At 35.2% G+C, this 23,101-nt stretch overlaps 2 protein-coding genes across 4 annotated transcripts; both read left to right on the top strand.

The window, feature by feature from the left end:
• Positions 1-373: 373 nt before the first annotated feature.
• Positions 374-23,043, top strand: LOC128682889 (SH3 domain-binding protein 5 homolog). 3 transcript variants are annotated; one of them, XM_053767869.1, is made up of 6 exons: positions 374-714; positions 5,313-5,375; positions 13,704-13,881; positions 17,986-18,104; positions 18,855-18,938; positions 19,204-23,043. In XM_053767869.1, exons 1-6 carry the CDS (start codon positions 646-648, stop codon positions 20,113-20,115), a joined length of 1,425 nt encoding a protein of 474 aa, XP_053623844.1. In that variant the 5' UTR covers positions 374-645; the 3' UTR covers positions 20,116-23,043. The 3 variants fall into 3 exon arrangements, with proteins under 3 accessions (XP_053623844.1, XP_053623865.1, XP_053623854.1); XM_053767890.2 differs by lacking the exons at positions 374-714; positions 5,313-5,375 and adding an exon at positions 11,680-11,847; XM_053767879.1 differs by lacking the exons at positions 374-714; positions 5,313-5,375 and adding an exon at positions 11,872-12,197.
• On the top strand, positions 709-4,872 carry LOC128682881 (uncharacterized protein). Its single transcript, XM_053767857.2, has one exon. It carries the CDS (start codon positions 772-774, stop codon positions 3,445-3,447), a length of 2,676 nt encoding a protein of 891 aa, XP_053623832.1. The 5' UTR covers positions 709-771; the 3' UTR covers positions 3,448-4,872.
• Positions 23,044-23,101: the final 58 nt, after the last annotated feature.

Raw genomic sequence — 23,101 nt, 5'->3', positions numbered from 1 at the left:
AATCTAAGAGTAGGTAGCCATTTTTTTGATAACATGACTAGCCAGTCGGACAGATACAGATGGATTCGTAATAACAAGCCAGCATAGATTTATTTACTCAATATAACATAGACCAATATTCATTTAAGTATATTTATTTCATACTAACTGCGCCCTGGGGCTTTGATCCCGTGGGAGTTTCGGGAAAGTACTATGTGTTATTCCAGGTTTAAATTATACTCGTGTACCAAATTTCGTGAATAGAAATTTGGTCGGAAATTGTCCAAATAACAGTATTAAATTAAATATTTATCAATGTCGATTTGATTATAATCATGGATTCAATTTTTTGGGTTTGTCCCAACACTGTTGCTGCCACACAAAAAACAAACTATTTTGTCTATTGTTTTGATTGGACGTCATGAAAGTGGACGTCATCTTGAATGAAAATTTCGTATTCCTTTATTATTTACTTTGCCAAATTAAAAACGCTACGTGAAATTGTTTTCACTGTTCGTAATGATAAAACGATAAATTAATTTTTTTATGTTTTATGTTCGAATTATTCGTATTATTTAGACTGCAGTGAAGGTGACGCTATACGCGTTCGTTTGTGTTGGTGATGTAATTTAAGTGATTGGGTGGCTTCGTATTCCTCGCGTTATAATGGAGGAATCCTCATTCACAATTCCAGCGGACGACAATGGTGATACTGAGCTTGATCCTAGAATACAGGTCAGTGAGTGACAATATATTGAATAACTGTAATCGTCTCCGTTTGTAATTGCAAAGATGAGTGTCAACTTTGTAGATTATTTCGCCAACGAGCACAATGGATATGATATCTTATATCAAAACATGAAATACGGACTGATCGCAAGCAAAGAACTCTCTGACTACCTTCGAGAGAGATCCAATATAGAAGAGACTAATTCTAAATTGTTGACCAAATTAGCAAAACAAGCTAATAGCAACTGTGCACAGGGTACTTTCGCGCCGTTTTGGAGCGTACTGAAATGTTCTGCTGAAAAGTTATCCAACTTGCACCAGCATATGTTTCAGAAAGTCAGCGAGCTCGTCAAAGACGTGGCCCGCTATGCAGATGACCTTCACAAGAAACACAAAGCTGTAAAAGATTCCGAATCCAATACATTAGAAGTAGTTTTGCTAATACAAAGCACAAAACAGGCCCTCCAGAAAGCTAAAGATGTGTACACAACAAAAGCGGCTGAAATGGAGAAACTGAGGAAAGATAATGCATCTGCCAAGGACATTGAGAAGGCTGAGGTCAAATTGAAGAAACTCCATGAGGACTACCGGCAACTTGCAGAAAAATATAATTTGGTTAAACAAGATTTTGAGAAAAAGATGACACAAACATGTAAACATTTTCAGGATGTCGAGGAGGCACACTTGAAACAAATGAAACAATTTGTTAATTCCTATGCAGACCTTATTCAAAGCAACCATGACCTCATGGGACAAGTTCACAGGGACTTCAAACATCAGTGTCTCGAATTAACTGTGGAGAAGCTGTTGGAGCAAATTCTCATTGAGAAGTATAACACTATGGATAAGGCAAATTTAGTAGAACTACCTCCTTCATTTCCTAAACCTAGTTCCGCCAATAATTCAATATCAGAAGCTGATCAAATATCCACAGTTTCGAATGGCTCTCACAAGCCTGCCCAGCCAGCTAAAGCTCCAAAAAAGGAGCCCTCATTTGCAACTAAAACATCAAGAAGAACAACTTCTCTTCTTAATTTATTTACTCCCAATTTTCAAAGTAAAGATGAGCCTAGTGGGAGCATTGAAGGTGCAGCACCCTGCTCTGCCCCCTCTAGTCCGAGTGGCACGCCCGCCACTCCTGTAGCTCCTGACAAAGATGAGAACATGGGGCGCACCACATTACGGGAATCTAAATGGTTTCTACGCAGTAGAAGGACTAAAACTAAGTTGAAGAAGTCTAAAAAGAAAAAAGATGAAATCTCTGAAAACTCAAATGCTGGAGAGAAGTCTGACTTGGAAGAAAAAGAGGAGGAGGTCCCAGTCAAAGAAGATCTAAACTCTCCAGAAGTTGATGAGGAAGGGTACTGTATTAGACCAAAAGACGAAAAGGGTAGTGTCTATTCTACCACAGATTCTGACTCTGATGAGGAAAGAGATCGGAAGATTCACGTAGAAATTAAACCGATAAGTAATGGTGGTGCTCCTATGTCGGCCAGTGTCGACGAGCTTAGAGCCACTGTAGAGAACATTTCTCTTTACAAAATTGGCACAACAAGACGTGGTTCAAACGCAAACACAAGTAAAGCAAGTAGTGATCTATTAGATCTTAACTTCTTTCAAAGTCCTACTGCTAGCAATCCCACTTCACCACATGGAAACGTATCCAATCCTTATGCTCCTTTGCAAGCAAATCAATCGAATTTACTTGAAAGCCCCACTCCAGTGTCGACTGCCGATGTCGGCGACCTGTTCTCGGAAGTGGGCGAGATGAACCAGTCTGCATTCCGCACGTCCACTCCCACCACAACGTCAATATCATTACCGCGCCCGCCGTCAAGGCGCTCGGAAGGTGACTTCCGCGCCGCCGGTTCCTCAGGATCTAGAGGTCCCTCGCCTCTCACAATAGGTATGGCCGATACTATTCCTCTGGCCGTCGCGTTCCATGAAATTATTCACGCGTATTTTAGAGGAACTGAGGAATCTAAATGTCAGGTCAAAATGTCTGGAGACATGATGCTGTCGTTCCCGACTGGCATAGTCGGCGTGCTAGCTAACAACCCCAATCCGGCCAAGCTCTGTTTCAGATTGAAAAACATTCATAGGTTAGATAACATTTTACCCAATAAACAGCTTATTAGCATTAACGCGATGATGTCCACGCGTGACTCTACTGTCCTCGAGTTCAACATGCCGGCCCTGACCTCTCTTCTAAAGCGGCAATCTGAGAAGAATCCGACAGCCCAGTACTTCAACGTGGACATATTGAAGTACCAAATACGACCAAAGCCTGGCGCCGCGTCGTGTCCCTACCAGTTGGTAGCTTACTGGAAGTGTGAAAGGGACCACACTGACCTAAAAGTGGATTACAAATACAATCTGCACGCTATGAGCCCTCCCTCACCTCTGCTCAATGTGTCAGTGTGTGTGCCTATGAATGGCGCAGTTAAGAACGTCATCGCGATGCCAAAGAACACGTGGAATGGCGAGAATGAGCAAGCATTGTGGCGTATCACCGAGCTGTCACAACACTCCGAAGACAGGGGCGTAGGTTCGCTAAGGGCAAGATTCGAATTAAATAAGGGGCCTTCGACTAAGGCAACTTTATCGGCGCAATTTAACTGCGAAGGCGCCACTCTCTCTGGCATAGAGTTCGAGCTGATAGGCAGCGGATACAGACTTTCCCTTGTGAAGCGGCGTTTTGTCTCCGGAAAATATATTTGTGATAGTGAGATGCACTGATTGGTCCAAATCCTTATGAATTCACATTGTAGATACTTATACGAAGTGTGTTTGTTTAAAATAGTACACATTTCTAAAATGTATATGTTTGGTACCTAGGACTGTTTCCTGTCCACGAAATTTAGTTACTTTGTATCACAATATAAGTTCGCCAATTTTCATAGTTATAGTATATTTAAAAGGATTTACTATATAGTGGTATAATCACAGAATTACTAACTTATTTTTCAGAATAGAGATGTGCCATTTATGCTAAAGTTTATGTATCATATCACAACATTTGAGTATCTATGCACATGGATTTAGTTCAGTGAAAACATCACAAAAATAAATTTCAGTGTCATTATGTATATATACTTTATTGGTGAAGTGGGAAACATATTTACTTAGTTACTAAAAAGTATGGTAAAATTTTCTAAAAGTTGTCTTTGATCAAGCACTTTCTTGGTATATTATAAAGGAAAAATGTGCCTGTTCAAAATATTTTTTTTTACTTTGTTCTTATTAGGAATCACATTACATTTGATAATTTTATCTATATGTTAAAATATTTAACCTTGAATTTTAGAATGTAATAATTACTATTCATAATTCTCTTCTTAATGGGCCTAAGAAAATGCAATAAATTAATCGTCATAGTCACAATATGACTGTATATTAAATGGGGTTTACATACTTTCCCAACATATAAAAAAATAATCAAACAATGTTTTTTCAAATATTTTTTGTAGGTTCCTTGGAATCTCTTTGATAAGTATTTTAATTTTTACATATTGGTATGGTATGTATGTTGTAATACTTTATGTTATACTTGAGCTAGGATAGTAGTACTGTATTCAGTTAGCATTTAGGGGTGACCACCGGTAAACTGTTACAAATATTGTTGTTTACTTTCTATGTTTTTTGCACTGTGTTACATGTGAGAGTTTATCTCTATATATTTTTTACTCATTAGTAATCTCATATATCTTTTTTTACTTAATATAGTGTATTGTTTATTAATATCCAGAAACCTTTTAAAGCCTTTTGGCCTAATAAAGTACCTTTCACTGTATAAATATCGATAAATATTCTAATAATTAACTTTACCAAAAGTGAAGTGTTCAATAAATGTAAACTGCTTATAATTAATGTAGGGCATGCAAATATTACCCATTAATTACTATTAAACCATTCCAACTCTTGTTATCTAACAAAATTTTTAATAATTAAGTTTCTTATTCAAATAACATGTTGAAAAATAAATCCAGTGATTGATCATATTTTTTTCGATTATATTTTAGCAACTCATATAAAAATTTGATAAATCATTGCAAAATGATAACTGAATGCGTAAAAAGTATTTTTGTATTGTAACATTTATCGCATGTACGATTCTAATATACTGTATTCTTTATTATTTGAATAAAATGTAATTTAGCATTATAATTTGTCCAATTATTTGTCTATCTGTCGTCCGTAATGTCAGTCAGGAAAGAATAAGTAAGTAAAACTGTTTGCTATTAAGTAGAGTGCTTGTAGGGACAGGAAACAATCCATGAAAAATCTGCATCACAGTAATTTGTTATTAATCACCATTCCGTTAATTAAATCACGTGACACAGCTGGTCATAGATAACGATTTGTCTACACGTTTCGTGTTTACAATAAAGATAAAATTTCACACAGATTGAGAGATAGCGTTTTGTGGTGTACATTTTTCGTAAGGTACGTTAAGATATATTGAGATAGTGTGTACAATGGCTGGTTTTCGTGATAAGCTTAGGTTGTTTCCCGTCCCATCGTGTTGCTTGCTGTTGCCTTATGTTTGGGAGTACTATGTGCGTGTGCCCTGTGACTGTCTCAAGTTCTTCCCCGATTTCCAGGTGGAGTTAGAGAAGCTCAACGCTGCTACGGACGAGATCAATAAGCTTGAATTGGAGCTAGATGTAAGTTATTTATCATTTCAACAATTCTACTTGTATATAACTATATTATAGTATAAACCTTATCAGAATAACATATTCCACTGAATGGTATACCTTGCTGATACGGAATATGACATAATTACTAACGAAATAAAAGAAAACGGATAACGTGCGAGTCGGACTCGCGCGTCGAAGGTTCCGTAAATTTTTTTTACTACATATTTACAAATTTCGTATATTTTTTCCACTATCAATTTTCCAAAACGAATTTTATTCAAAACAAAAGCGGCAAAACTAATAAATTATATATCTCGTAAACAGTACCCAGGAATCACAACGTGTATTAAAGAACACCGCATCAAAATTTAGGGCCTAATTTTAAAGATTTTACTATGTAGTAATAATAGAAAAATGTGAAATATTCTATCACATGAAACTAAATCTTGGTGTTATACATATTTTTTTTTATCTCGCTGTTAAGATTTACAGACGCTGAATTGACCTAGTTTAGTTTCCGCTTACGCCATCATCATCACTGAAATTAGTTATATTGTAAACCAAGCTTTTTTTTGTTAGGGTTACCATACCGGGCGCAGATAGAACGTCTATAAATGCGGAAAATCAAATCAAATCAATCATTTATTTATCAGAATACAGATACAATCAGGTGGTCATGATCTATATAGAACATGCATTCTGCCTTATAGGCGTACAAATATTTAAGTCAATTAATAAACTTGTCAATAATACTAAAAAATAATAATAATAATATAATAACAATATCAATAATACCTAATAGAAAAGTATTGTTAGTACGTATTTGATAAAACACAGTAAACATATTCTTGAACACTAATGCTTCTCCATAATAAATCTATTCGTCTCAATCCCCTTAGCGGCCCTTAGTCGCCTTGTACGTCCACTATAGGGCTTCCTCGAGGGAATATTCCATATCTTCGCTCAGTATTGATTTACCTTTCAACGCTTAAATAAAGTTTAAGTTTGAGAGTATCTGGCTCTCCGACGTGGTTCCTAAAATAGTTAACGCCGAAGACAAAATGACACTACCCTTACTCGCCGTGTCCGCTCTCAGGGTGGCCTCTGCGAGCAATCTATTAATTTTTAATACTCTCATATTAACGGGCGGGCGACTCAATTGCCCCCAATGTTGGTTTATTGATGTTTATGTGGTTCATACATAGACATTATACTAGTTTTATTTTAGACTAGATGTAGCCCGGGGCTTGGCTCCCGTGGGAATTTTTGTAATAATGTACCTTTCTAATGGTGAAAGAATTTTTGCAATCGGTTCGGTAGTTTCCGAGATTACCCGCCTCAAACATACAAACTCACAAACAATTAAGTACCTCATTATATTAATATATCATTATATTAATAGATTTTAGGAAAACTAGAGAAAAAATTAAAACGAGACATAATATCTCTTATAATCTATCTCTGTCTCTTTCTTATCCGAGTCTTCCGGAGCCTTTGAGCGTGGGAGCCCAGGGTCCGCTTTCCTACTTTTTCGTGTCCACTTCGCACGGTCGTTGCCATCCGTATGCCAACCATTGGCACGCATATCATCCTTCTAGACATCAAGCCAGCACTTCTTGGGTTTGCCCCTTCTGCCAGGGCCAGGCGATAGCGAGACATTTGTTTGACAAAATCCGACCGAATGCTATGAAATTTGTTACACTGGTAGAATATAACCTGTAATACACGGGGTACTTATTATCTCGAAATTCCCACGGGAGCGAAGCCTAATATCACACATAATATTTACATTCTTTTCTAAAAGGCATTTCTTATTTCTCAACTATGTCTTGCAACTGCGTAGCATGCAAATAGCCGGTGCATCGTGAAAGGAAATGCATCTACCGCATTGAAAGTGAGCTACAATGTAACCTCCAGGCGTGACCACGAGCGAGATGAAAGAAATCCAGTTATGGGTCCAACAGGGCTGCCCAATATTACCCATAAACTGCACACAGAACATCGGTAGCCATTATATCCGTTAACCGACTTAAAAACTATGTTTTTTTATAAACACACTTCTCACTATCGAATCGATTCGGAGTGAGACGCAGCGAACCAATCACATTGCGTTGTGGCTGTCGTCATTGTGTCGCTGCGTCACAATGGCGCACTCTGATTGGTTAGCCTCTTACTGCGAATCGACTCGATGGTGAGTGTAAAAAGCAAAGTCGCACTACGCACCAAGTCTTTTTTTTACGATAACGCGTGGTGGTGGCCAAGAGACCACTTACTATTAGAAGTTCCACCACCACCGCTTCGGGTGGATGATGATATATATATATATATTTTTAACTTTCCATCTTCGAGCCTTTAGTTTTAGCAAATAGTTGTTTTTGTCAACCCTAGGCCCTACCGGTTGGAACCCGTTACCTTTTTACGGCACTATATGCGGCACAGCATGCGTGGCTAATGGTTGTTTTGATGTGAAGAATGTAGCACTTGAATTATCATCAAAATAGTAATTGCATTCATCATTTATTAAAAGATCACTTTTAACATATGGACGGCCTAAAACGCTTTATCTATCCATACTCACAAACTTACCAACTCTATTGTTTGTAAGATTGATAGAAAGACGAAAACGCTTTTTAATCCCCGACGCAAAAAGATGGGTGTTATAAGTTTAACTGTGTATCTGTCTGTGTCATAGCTCCCAAACGGATGAACCGATTTTAGTTTAGTTTTTTTTTGTGTCATATATAATTTTATCCCGAGTGTGGCTAAGAACACTCGGGATAAAATTGAAAAAACATGTTTCATGAAAATCGGTTCAGCTGTTCAAAAGTTGTAGCGAAATGAATATTGTAAGTCGGGGTTTTTTTAATTTGTCTAAAAAATAAACAGCAGTTCCGAAACTTTTACGTTTAATATATTAGTAAAAAGATAGGGTACAACGACCGTATGGTTTCAGTCTCTCCTAGAATACGATCACTCCTAATCCTCCCATGGATGTCGTATGACGCGTACAAAGCCTTCAAAGCTAGAAGCAACCACAGCATTCCCTATAAGGGCGATGTCAAGCAACCGGTCGATCGTAACATCACAGCCGAATTTCCATAATTATTAGGTTTATTTTTCAATTGGGCTCCGAGCTTCGGGGTATCACAGCCAAGAATGAAAAGAGTATCAATGTCTAAATGGATAAATTAAACTTTCAACAAGTCCTGAAGTGATCTTGAATAATTAATTTATTTCAAAACACACATCCATTACCTAATATGTAATGACACATAAAATATTTACACAGAATTAAATGTAAACTCTTGTTTGTGTGTTGAGTTTTTGATGTGAGATTCGAGCTAAATTGAAACAAATTGAGTTAAACTTGTTAACAATTTCTACGAAGTGGTTCTATTATATTCTTCTATGGGTGCATCAATTGAATTGGATCCGTGTAAACATGTTTTTCCAATAAAAATTACTTTGATACATAACTCAAGTTGCTATTTGGAAACAAATGTTTTTGGCATACTTGTTTGACAATCATCAACATATTTAAAGTAAAATTAATAATTTTGATTTGATGAACATCACTTTCACTCCTTCTCTTTTCTTTCTTGCTCTTTTCTTAAAACAAACAATAAAATATAATAAAACAATATAACAATAAAATAAAAACTTTATTCTTGTTTCGATCCGCCGTTTTCGTCCCACATTATATTCTCTAATCGTCCCAAATATATTTCGAAGAAGGAAGCATTTGGAAGTTTCCGAAAATTGTTTCTGTTGGACCCAATTTTTTGGGTCGAACGAAATATACCTTCAGTTCAAACCCGTGAATGATGTATTGGGCAAAAACATTAATAAGGTGTAAACCTATTTTCTTCAGACCAAGTAAGTCATGTTTGCTTAAAATTAAATCTGAATAGAATATTCAGGCATTACGAGTACGTTTGCCTATTACAGTACAAGTGCAATAACAGTATGACACATATTTGTCCAAACAATACATATTCAGCTGTTGAATGCTCTAGGAATGTACTCAATTAGATCTAAACAAACATTCAGTATGAACACTAATTAACATTTAGGTTGAACATTTGGTTTGTTACCTATATAATCTATATTTATTATTATTTATATTGAATTACGGATTTACGTTAATTACGGATTATTATTACTATATATATTGAATTACGTATATACTATGTATATTCTATATTTCGATATTCCTACCCAAAAGAAAAAAATATCAAAATCAAATCATTTATTCAGAAATTACACCTTCACAGGCACTTTTTCACGTCATGTTCTAAATTAGATTATATTTACCAAAGCTACAAACTACTAGCATTTCGGAACCACCACAATATAAAATTATGACCGTTTGAAATTTAATTGTTTTGTACTATGATGGTTGCGAGATTGTGACTGATAATTCCACGTTACATTACTCATCAAAATATGAGTAGATTTACAAATTAAATTCGTATTTATTTTCTTTTAGCTATATACCGAAGTTAAACATAGTTTCCATTACAAATTGATGCGCAAAATGAGCGCAGTATGCGAAAACGGCACATACCAGTACCTACATGCACAGATAGAACAAGGTGCGCCGGTCAATACGCGATACGGCGAGGTCGCCCCGCGCAGATTAGCTCAATTGTTGCGCACACGCTAGGGCTGCCACCTAGACCTAGACACCACTTGACTCACTTTACTCCCGTTTAGCGTTTCTCGTTTAGCTGAGCTGTAGCCATTTATTCGATCCCCTCTCATATGAGCGTTTGTCTGGTTTCTTCTTACTTTTCCGTAGTTGTTCGCTTTCCTACTTTTTCATCTCCGATTCACTTGGTCTTCTGTATATCCATACCTGTCAGGCCATTAGTAATTAGTACGCATATTGTCGGCGTTAAGATCATGCTAAAACTTTTCAGTTTGCCCTTCTGCCAGAACGGAACAGACTTCACTTTCCTATTAATATTCTATACCATTTTCATCTCCAACCAATTTAAGTTCCATCTAACCTTAAGGGGAAGAGATCGATCTACCGAGATAAGTCTTACCTTTATGCCTTTTATTTGTATTGTGTCATATTTATTTTCTGTATTTTTCTTGGTGCAATAAAGAGTATAGTATTGTAATTCCTTATCCTGGTATAGACATTACGCCATTATAATAAGGATAAGTTAAACTTTTCATTCGACTTTCGAAATTGTTTTTTGCTATGCGTTTGCAAACATTGCAATGCAAACATTGAAAGTTAAAGTTTATAAAAATAGGTCTCTTATCAGGCATGGGTGCAATGAATGAATTATACTACAGTCTATCTATTCAAACTGTAATTTAATTCACAAATAATTAAAGCTGAGGTGAATTTAATATGACTATATCATATGATTTTTTAAATTATTGCATGACAAGTCTATCTATTCGAACTGTAATTGAATTCACAAATAATTAAAGCTGAGGTGAATTTAATATGACTATATCATATGATTTTTTAAATTATTGCATGATAAGTCTATCTATTCAAACTGTAATTGAATTCACAAATAATTAAAGCTGAGGTGAATTTAATATGACTATATCATATGATTTTTTAAATTATTGCATGATAAGTCTATCTATTCGAACTGTAATTGAATTCACAAATAATTAAAGCTGAGGTGAATTTAATATGACTATATCATATGATTTTTTAAATTATTGCATGATAAGTCTATCTATTCAAACTGTAATTGAATTCACAAATAATTAAAGCTGAGGTGAATTTAATATGACTATATCATATGATTTTTTAAATTATTGCATGATAAGTCTATCTATTCGAACTGTAATTGAATTCACAAATAATTAAAGCTGAGGTGAATTTAATATGACTATATCATATGATTTTTTAAATTATTGCATGATAAGTCTATCTATTCAAACTGTAATTGAATTCACAAATAATTAAAGCTGAGGTGAATTTAATATGACTATATCATATGATTTTTTAAATTATTGCATGATAAGTCTATCTATTCGAACTGTAATTGAATTCACAAATAATTAAAGCTGAGGTGAATTTAATATGACTATATCATATGATTTTTTAAATTATTGCATGATAAGTCTATCTATTCAAACTGTAATTGAATTCACAAATAATTAAACCTGAGGTGAATTTAATATGACTATATCATATGATTTTTTAAATTATTGCATGATAACTAAAAAAAATGTTGACAAGCGTATGATTAAAATGAAATAAAACAGCTGTCAAATTGAAGGGTTTTTGTAACCGAGTGGCATTTAAAAAATGCACCTGTCGACTTATTTGGCAGCCCTGGCCACGGTGGGCGTACACCGATGTTATTTAACAGATGTTTTATCGTTATTAGCAATAGACCAACAGAGGCTACTGGTAGAACACGCATCTCTTTATTAGGTGTACATAGGAATAGTACTGAATGAGAATACATATTTATGTTATGTAGTATATAGCAGATGAAACCGCTGAGCATAGGTAACAGTAGTCTAAAAAGTAGTACCGGTTTTGTGACTATGTTAATTTAGCTTATGTGTAAAATATTAAAAGTTTTCCACGAGTGGCGCAGCAAAAACAGCTTATTCATGTATTAAATAAATGGTTATCATTACATAGTATAAAACAAAGTCGCTTCCCATTTTCTGTCTGTTCCTTAGGCAAATAGATAAGTAGTAAATCTTTTAAAACTACGCAACGGATTTTTTGATAGATAGAGTGAAACAAAAGAAAGGTTTATATATATTACTAGCTTTTGCCCGCGGCTTCGCCCGCGTGAATTTCATAGCAAAAATCTCAGTAAATTTTTTATCGCGTACTCTGTAAGACTGGTAAACATATATGATTCAAATTCGCATTTTTCTCATCTTTAGTTCAATTTTCTGTTTCCCACTGCGTGTCTCGTCCCGTAAACTTTGGATAAGTTTATTTATCCCGCTTACTGCTATGTAATGTAAAGTAGATATCCCGTACCGTTTCCTACATATTGTGCCATCATGTTTTTTGCAATGTGTCCCGTCCTGTTTCCCACTACGTGTCTCCTTCTCATTTCCCGCTCCTACTCCCACTTCCGCTTTCTGCAACGCGTGTTTCACATTTTCCATGACGTTTTACGTCCCGGTTTTTTATTAACCACAAACATAAATTAAACAATTTTTGTATTTACTATTACTGTTATTTACTACAAAAAGTAAGTGTGCCAATTTTCAGCTTTTTATCTTGAAAATTGTATTAAATCCTATACAATCTTTCACACCCCTTATAAAGGGGTTGAGGGTTAATTTTCAGAAAAGTCTGAAGCACGTATTCATTACTTTGTTGTAAACAACCAAAATCCAAATTTTCAAGTCACTAACTTCAATGTTGTAGAACTTTCATATTTACAGTTTTTCACCCCTTTTACCCCTTCGGAGTAGAATTTCCAAAAATCCTTTCTTAGTGCTCACCTACACTCACCTACATGCCAAATTTCAGCTTCCCGCCCAGCAGTTTCCCGGGATGAAATGTCAATAAGATGTTAATTCGGGATTCTGAGGTATTTTTTATTCATAATTAGTTTTTCAATTATCCTACGGGAACCTGACCATTTACCGGGATGAAATGTATCTAAGATGTTAACCCGGTATATAAGGTATCTACATACCAAATTTCAAGCAAGTCGGTTCAGTAGATCTCGATTTTTAGACAGACAGACAAAAATTTCCAAAACTATATTTTCGTCATCTATATCAGTAACTAAGTATATTCCATGAAGAATTTTTTAAAAATATCCAATGTACAAATTTAGCCTTTCTTCAATTTTATTATATGTATTGATAACATTAACATGCATATTGCAGTATATCATGAGAATAATATATTTAAAAACCTATACTAATTCACGACTTAATGATAAATCAAGTTTTGAGGTGCTCATCAGGTTTTTGAGCTACATTGACAGACTGCTACAGAAATTCCAGCTATAGTTTGGTTATTTTTAGATACTTATCACTCATGTCTGGTTCAACATTATGGACATGTTTTATCGACAATTTTATGTTTTCGCGTTTTTTGTGGCATCTGTTATTCAAACTATTTCCGATTTGAATATTTGTTGTGTTTTTCTTTCAAGATAAAAATTTGCTAAACTGACTTGTTGGCAGCTATTATGATTAGAATAGAACCTAGAAATCTAGAATAACATAAATTATATGATATCATTGATAGGTGATGGATCTGTGAAGCTTCTTGTTTTATAATAAGTAATGATACAAAATAATGAGCGAAAGGTACCATATAAAAGAACTAATTCCAAGTTAGGACAACAAATAATATTGAACAAAAACCCATTCTTCCAGGAGTCCATGAAAACCTTCCACCTGCTCCTGAATGAGACAACACGCCGTCTCCAAGCGCTGACGAAGAGACTCGGGACATGCGTGGACAAGTCGCGACCTTACTACGAAGCTGTCAACGTGGCCGCGACAGCCAGATCTGAGTGTCAGAAAGCGGCTGTGCAATTTCAGAGAGCTAGCGGTAAGTATCTGCTTCTCCTTATAGCATCTTGCTCCACGGGTTCAAATCCTACGGAAGCCTTCCACGGACTTCCGAACACATCGCGTAGATTGATTGATTCCATTGGGCTAGCGGTGTGTTGACTTTCTTCGTAAATCAATGTTCTTGGTGACCTTGATGACATGGACCTTCTACTGGCTTCAGAATGAGACGACGTGGAAGCAACAAGCGCTGACGAAGAAATTAGGCACATTGCTACTTATAAAAAGAAGTACTCGGTGTCACGTCTGTCTCTATGAACTCGATAAACTCAAAAACTAAAGATTTTAAAACGGTTTTTACTAAGATAGTGTGATTCTAAGGATGGTTTAGGTGTAATTTTGGTTTTAGCCGAGCGAAACCGTAACGGACCGCTTGTAAAATATAAAATTGGCACCAAACATAGAATTATACTACTAGCGTAGCTCCAAACAATGATTTATTATTACACCAGTTTTCGAACAAATATCGGAAGCGGCATAGTAACGGGCCCGTGGCCGTGACCGTGTCCTTGTGCGGTCAAGTGCGACGGGGCAGTATGGGCCCCGCAGGAAGTCGTTATCGGATAGATAAAATTCAACACTGGCAGCCTAAATTTTATGTTTAGGTGTGGCCACTTGTATACCTATATTGTGCCGATATTATTATGAAATATTATGCCGGCAAACAGTTCGCCAAATTTTACAGTATGTCAGTTGCGGCAAATAAAAGCTCTCATACAGACTACGCAGTGTTCAATCATTCGCGTCGACATACATCTACTTACAAAGTTTCAACGGTATAGTTCTTTTTAAAGGTATTTGTTGTACATGTCACAGATGCTTTTTAACTTATTTTTGAAAATAATAATGACATGAAAAAATTCCAGATTCGCTCGATTCCAGAATTTGTTCATCTCATCATTATTTATCAAAAATAAGTATAGTTCTTATACTTTCGGGAAAAAGTGGCTATGACATACGGACGGACGGGCAGACAGACAGACATGACGAATCTATAAAAATCGTTTTTGCCATTTGGGTACGGAAACCTAAAAAAATCAATAGTTGTTCTATAGTGAACGGGACGAAATGTGAATAGGACAGTTATTGAATGGGACAACTTGCTAATCCGCTTTGAATAAAATAACGACCACTAGACGTGAATGTGTTATTGAGAATAATATCGGAAACTAGCTATGAATGTTTTCTCTCCATTTAGCTACTATTTCCTAACGCAGTTAGTTCCGCACACAATGAAGTAACTATGAACATCACAGAACAGATATAGGCTAACGAATTATCACTTTCTCTGTCTAATTGCTGAGAGGTATAGACAAATTTGTGTATGTCTTGTGTACATACTAGTAACAACGAACTGTAAATGATTAAACCCACTAAGTATGTGTCTTCATACTTAGTGGGTTTAAATCACAGTTATGACTAAGTTCGCAGAATCGTAACCAAGATCGAGTGCGTAGTATAAATGCGAAAGTAAGTTTGTTTGTTACCTCTTCACAGTCTTGCTACTCACTTCTTGAAATTTTGCATATATGTAGTTTGAAGTATGCAGAAGGACATAGGGTAATTTCATCTCGGAAAAACAACTGTTCCCGTGGAAAATTTACGCGGGCGAGCCGTGGGCAACTGCTAGTTAGAAATTCATGAGAAGAAACGAGATATCTTTTGTTCGTCATCGCTTGCTCGGCGCAATTTATATCACTTTGTGTGAGATTAGCCAGATTGTATGAAAATCTTCTATGTCATTTGTTTACGCTCGTGCGTCGTCTATAGAGTGTTCTTGGTCTTTGTAACATCTAGTTTTCCCTTTGTCTGTCTGTCTAGTTTACACTTCAACGTGACCAAGGCCGAGTTGTAACCCGCTACGCCACAGTGTTTAATGTTCGTTATACCTAATTGCTGATCGTAAAACTGATAGTTTTATCAGTAATAACTTATCGATAATATATATTATAGATACATAATCGATTTACAACTGGATTTTCCCAATGCTATGTCGATATGCAAGTGCATATAAACGAATAGTGACACCGCCATTTAATAAGACACATTTTCGATAAATTCCATCGAAAGTTGGCAACAGACAAACTTATATTGCAATATTTTGATTACAACAGTTGAAAATAAATTGAAATGCTGCACACTCAGCACAAAATAAAAATTTTACAAAAAATTTGAATGTTCGTCTCTGATTTTACCACCGGCCTGCTATCGGGAAATTCTTCTGTTGCCTATCAGATGTCAAAACTTTTCAACATATACGGTATCCGCGGAAGAAAAAGGAGAGATCCTATCATGCGCTAAATTACAATAAAATATTGTCCGTGCCTTTTTGTAAAAAATGGATCGTAAAATTGGGAACGTTATAAAACATTGTGTTAATAAATATTTGTAACAGAAGATTAGATATATTGGCTCTCTATAAAATATGCAATTCTAATTTATTTACAGTTAAAAGAAGTTATCTTCAATCTTGTCTCTGAACAACTAATCAAATAAAAATGACAAGAGGTATTTCAAGATCCGTAAACATTTTGTTGAACAACTGCTGTTGCAAATTACATTTCAAATCACCAAATATTAATTTGAAAAGATAAGTTTATCAAATGTACAGCCGACGGCACATCAACCTATCCAAATTCATTGCAAAGTCGCCGCTATCACTGCTGAATAGACCTGACAGTCGGTTGACTGTACCTACACATGTTTAAAGGTGTTCTCGCCAGCGCTGATCCATACATAAATAAATAAATAAATATATACGGACAAATGGGTTATGGGATACTAACTCAACGATACTATATTTTATAACAAATACATATATATAGATAAATCATCCAAGACCCGGGCCAATCAGAAAAAGATCATTTTCCATCATGACCCGGGATTGAACCCGGGACCTCTCGGTTCAGACACAAGTACTTTACCACTGCGCCACCGAGGTCGTCATACATATTAGCACATACATACCATCTTATTAATATCTTCAATCAACTTTTAGGAAATAAAAATACAAAACATTTTAAAGATTCCGCTACATATTTAGCAACAAAATATTCAATATTACTACGAGACAGCAATTTCGCGCCATTTGTGTTTTTATTAGCCGTCCCTGTGTCACAGGCGATCCTTGATAAGCTACATCCTGCGATGCGCTGCTATCATAACAACGATCAACTATTTTTATGTATTTTCATGTTACGTTCTTGGACATTAAACTATTCGGCTTGAGGGTTCTGTCATTTATATAAATAAATTAATAAATAGATACATTTTGAACGTTTATACATGTAAAGGCTCGAATTTATTTATAGAAACGCTAAACAATATGTTTACAACAAGCGAAAGGTTGGGAGGATGTGTGTCTGTTACTCTTTCACGCAAAATCTACTGGACCGATTGTTATGAAATTTAGTACACGGGTAGAATGTAACCTGGAATAATATCAGTAGAATATCACATCAGTAGGGTATTTTTATTCCGAAATTCTCACGGGAGCGAAGCCCCGGGGCGCACCAGGTATTCTATTTAAATTAAATTTGATTTTACGCTACACTGTTTTACGCGTGCATTTAGTTTTAACATATTTTATAATTGTTTTAGACCCATTACACGTGAATTATTTATGAATTAATAAAGATCTTTAATTCTAAAAGTATCTTAGTACCATATGGACATTTTGTTTATATGTGTTTTAGACCCATTACACGTGAATTATTTATGAATTAATAAAGATCTTTAATTCTAAAAGTATCTTAGTACCATATGGACATTTTGTTTATATGTGTTTTAGACCCATTACACGTGAATTATTTATGAATTAATAAAGATCTTTAATTCTAATAGTATCTTAGTACCAAATGGACATTTTGTTTATATGTGTTTTTATTTACGATCTAAACATTTTATGAGTATTATACATATTACATAAACATGAGTAATGAAAAAACCTTTGACCGTGCATTGACATGAGCGATAAAGACGGAGATATAGGTACTTTTCAATCCATAGATATATGATGATATATAGATGATCATTGGCACAAGACGCCCACGATATGATTCTAATGTTAGCCATATTTTTCCAGAGCTGCACGCAGCTGCTAAAGAGACGGTGACATTGGCTGAACAGCGTTTTGTCAGCAAACAGGACGAGTGGCAGTTCGACAGCAATTGGCAGGAGGTGCTCAACCATGCCATCATGAAGGTGGGTTCACGTTTTACCAAGGTCCCACTGGATGAAGGCCAATTATGTTAATTAATTAAGTTTATTGTATTGTGTTACTTTTTTCATCGAATAATTTTATTCTGTTTATCCTAATGGTCAGTTGGGAGATAATGCTTTTAACATTAAGTTCGCCATGTGTTTTTACTTGTGTAAAATTACGTAGTGAACAAACTTCTGGCTACGCTTGGTCCTTGCGGAAGGGGTCAAGTCAAGTGGTGACTTGATGTCGTATAAAATGATAGGCGCGCTAATGGCCTGACAACTAAGGATGCTGAAGACTGTACGAAGTTAAGAAAAAGTAGAGAAGCGGATCTTGGGCTTTGTCGATTGTAGACTGAGGAAGACATCGAGAAATCGCTCAGATGAGAGAAAGAGAGAGACTTATGCACCAGTACATCGCCATGAACGACGATTTGGCGAGGTGCTGTGGTCGAGACGTCAAGAGAGAGAAGTAACCTGGCGCGTGTAAACAATACTTCCCTGAAGTCTTGTGTCTCAAATGATTTTATCCGTATTTATATGATACAGTACAATGAGGAATTCAATCATTCACTCTGTTATATTATATGTACACTATTATGTTATTATATACTCTAAGATATATATTTACATAGTCTTCACAGTTTAAAAGACCCGTCTACTGTTTACTGAATTAATACTGTTTACTGAATTAATAAAAAATAAATAAATTATGTTGAAATGTTGACCTTGTCCTGTGAATCATGTTAGGTTATGGACGCTGAAAAGCGCAAGGCGGAGAGCGGTCGCGAGCACCAGAAGAAAGCGGCCGCGTATATTGCGGCCGAAAGAAAGGTATGAATAATTGTATCTCTTGGATACCTTGTGTTAATTATATTTTTTAATGTACTAGTTTTGGCACTTCTGTCCAACATATTCTTACTTATCTTCTCCAGCGCCATATTTCGAAAGGTCTCCAAAACATTGTCTTTTCTTAGAACGTTTAGAATGAATTTGTATTTATGTTTGAAACATTCGTAATTTACAACCAAAATTACATTAATTCTTTATTCTGCAGAATATAAGTTTAACATAATTTATCGTGATTCTGATGTTGCAGGTGACTCAGCTAGAAGATAATCTAAAACGGAACATTATAAAATCCCGCCTCTACTTCGAAGAGAAGAAACTATGCGACGAGCAGCTGCAAACACAAAATGAGAAGATAGAGAAACTCCAACGCCTCATTGCCGACGCCAAGTTCCGATACTCCAAGTCTCTCAAAGCCTTAGAAGAAATATCTGAAGAGATCCACAGACGCAGAGGTGAATATCCTCCAGGGAAGGACACGGTTCCTGTTGGACCCAGGGAGCCGGGCGTCGGGGCAGAAAGAGACCCAATACATGACGAGACGAAAGACCAAGATAAAGACGAAGATTCAAGTCTCCAAGAGTTAAGACTGCGCGTAAGAGAACTAGCTCTCAAACCTATAGACAGAAATGACGTCGAAACCGACGAAGCATGGGCTTTGGAGCTAAACGAAACCATAAACAAACTAGATCAATTGCTGATGATGAAGGAAAACAGCCAACAAAAGAGGTCGAAATTCACCGCCAGTTCCCCGAGAAATTCAAGCGCACCATCGACATCAACGAACGCTGGGAAAAAATATATACAACCACCGTGCGATACGTGGAAAACTGAAACGAATTTATCTAGAACCAAATCGATAAGTAGGGAAGTTGTTTTCGAGCATACGAATCCGCCGATATGCAAGACTGAGAAATCTAAGAGTATGATGTCTCTAGATGTGCTCTCCTTAGCGAGAGACGCAGCTAGTATGGATAGGGAGTCGTATCTGAAAGCGGTGATAGAAGATAAATCTCCAACTGGAACGTATACGGAGAGCAATTCGGATAGGAATGAAAGCCCAGATGAGATATTGATGGTGGAGTGCGATTCGAGTGATTCCACCCAGAATCATGTCATCAGGATGACAAGTTCCACCATTACTGACAGTGATAATAGTTAATTTTGTGTCGATGCGTTCAGGTATGGTTTGACATTTGTTGTGAAAGATTAAAAGTCGAATCTACAAAAAAAAAATATTGTCTGAAATCTGATCTTTATGTAAAAATCGTGAGATAAATAATTTTAATTGAAAAATTTTAAAATAAATTATAATACCGGGACCCATGCCTGAATAATTATGTCTTCGAAATCATATTTGTGTGTCGGATGTCAATTTATATGTGTTAGATTTTTATAAAAGAAAAAAGTAATAAAAATTGGTAACACGAACTTTTGTATTGATGTGTAGCTAGCATTCGCTTTAGATTATTTAGTTATCTATATCTACATAAATAAAATACACAAGTTGTACACTAGTATATTCTATTTATAGAAACGCGCTTGGGTTTGTGTGTGGCGCCACTGTCGTTGTGTCTCCACAAAATATTAAAAAATATTTACGTATAAAGTTTTGGCCGCGGGTAAACTTGAGCGTGTATATCGGTTAAACACGAAACGCAACTATGTATTATCCAGTGACGTAACATAATTATTTATTATGACGAACTAGATTATATTTTCTTTTCAATCTCACATAAAAATATTTTGTTAAAAATTAAATTACATATTAAAAAGATGTATATTTTTGAAACTAGGTTTTTTTATGTCATGTGATAATACAAAAATTGTGTTTACATCGTAGACGAAGAAAACTATAGACAAGGCATAGGCATATGAGATAGAACTATATCAAACAGATGTTACAGTAAAAGCCGGCATGCGATAAGAGACAAAAAATATTAGCGCTATGTCCCGTTTCTCCTAATGTATTTCTATGAGCGAAATGGAAGATAAAACGATGTCTACAATTTTCTTCTGTCTACGGTCTGTATTAACCACAGTATTCTTTCTTCTAGGAGCGCCATATCAATCCACCGACGTAGCTCACAAATATTTATTTTATATTATACGCGCGTTCCTTATCGGTTGTGTATAATGTGTATTGTTAATGCAATATTCAAAATTAATTGCTGCATTTGACTGACTTATTCAATTTAATTCGATATATATCGTTTGATACAATTTTTTAGCGGTAAACAAGTCGATTTCAGTTCCATCGAACTAGATTTCGAGCAGATTCAAACTCTTTTTACATTTCTATATTTCTTTCCTTTTCTATCAGTCTTCAAAGATTAGCAACTATTTTTATAACGAATATATAACTCCTTCCCCTAAAGATTTATCGCGCAAACCTAAAATCGACTAGATTAACTTTTTATAAAGTATTTATCAAATAAATTTAATTTTAACAGAAATCGTAATTGTATTACGAACTATAATACCATACTAATATTATAAAGAGAAAATATTTGCATTTTTATTTTCATTTTCATAATGAATTAGCTCAAAAACTTGACCGATTTTGGTGTTAATTGGCACAGAGACAGAAGAAAGCTTTAGTAACTTCAGCTTTTATTATGGTTTTATTCGAGCAAAGCCGGGACGGGCCGCTAGTTCCAAATATAGATGGTCAAGATTCGTTGATAATCATCCAGTGTTTCCAGCCAATAAGATACAGCGTCCTAATTATTTTCTACTCATTATAGAGGCTGTACTATAATTTTGACGGTTATAAATGTGCCTTATTTCAATTAAATTGAATACGGTCAGATGCGACAGTTAACTATAAGACTGCATTTGCACGGTTGGTACTTAACGAAGGTTGTAGACTTTAGATCGTATGTATATTGTACTAAGTTTACATAATAGACTTCAGAAAGAATCGAATTGTCATACGGAGTCAGTTGAGTGGTCAAAAGACTAGAGAGGGACTAGAAAGGGATGGAGGTATATAATAGAACAAGACGTAACATATTTTTCTTTTGTTTAACTCCATCTCACTCTTAATCACTCAACAAGATGAAATTAGGGAGCAAATGTCGGGCAACATATCTGTTTCTCGCTCTGAAAGAGTGAGAAAAATATTCACTTATAATACGGAATATTGTATTTTTGCGTGTGATTTAGTAGTTTACGGTTCAAACTTTCTTTAAAAAAATATATGGATTTTATAATTTTCTAAATTTTTTTTTGATGGAATAAATTTATGAAGAGTATGAATAAAGGACAGAATGAATTACGTATACTAACAAGAGGATCGATGACATACTCATTTATTTAAGAGGTTATATAATATGTTTTAATTAATGTGGTTGGGTGATGCATTTAATTGAACTAAGAGTGATTTGATTTATTTAAATTCAACTTAAGTTTAATATATGAGAAATCTAATTTTAAAAGGAAACATTTATATGGTGCAATAGGATCTGTTTGAAATGATTAAAAATATATATATATATTTACAATGAAAATGACATTGATGTATACAAATAAGTATAGATTGTTTCAAGTTTTAATCTATTGTATTCCAGTTTGTATTGTAAAATGATTGCCCTGAAACTGAGTTCTTGATATATTAACGTTTCATGTCAAAAGTGAACGAAAATAACCAATTTAGCTCAATAATGAAAGACCTAGACCTATACACAGTAGAGATTTGTACCTGCACAGTTAATGTAGACATTCCATTCTCGTCACTAAAGGCTGGTGCAGACCGATTATATGGAATTATAATGCTGGTTCCACACTGTCGTCGAACAGTTTGCCAAACTATTCATTGCGATAAATAAAAGCACTAATATTAACTACGCAATGTTCACGCATTCGGCATGTGTCTGAGTTCGACGATAGTGTGGAGCCGGCATTACGCATTAGGTCTTCACCGGCCTTAAAATATTTTTCGTGATTATAGTTCTGAATTGGAACTTTGAAGTGTAAACAGTCTTCGTAAAGCAAGGTATATAGATAATCTATTCAGTACTATAACGACGATATTCAAACTCAAATTCTTAATACACATTTTCTTATACAAATAAATTAATATCTGAAATATGTTTTTCTTTTTACCCATTCCTTTTTTATTTTTAAGTTTTAAAAATTAAAACATT

This window comes from Plodia interpunctella, chromosome 3 (genome assembly GCF_027563975.2).
Source record: "Plodia interpunctella isolate USDA-ARS_2022_Savannah chromosome 3, ilPloInte3.2, whole genome shotgun sequence".
NCBI classification, from domain to species: domain Eukaryota; kingdom Metazoa; phylum Arthropoda; class Insecta; order Lepidoptera; family Pyralidae; genus Plodia; species Plodia interpunctella.
This window is presented reverse-complemented; position numbering and strand designations above follow the sequence as displayed.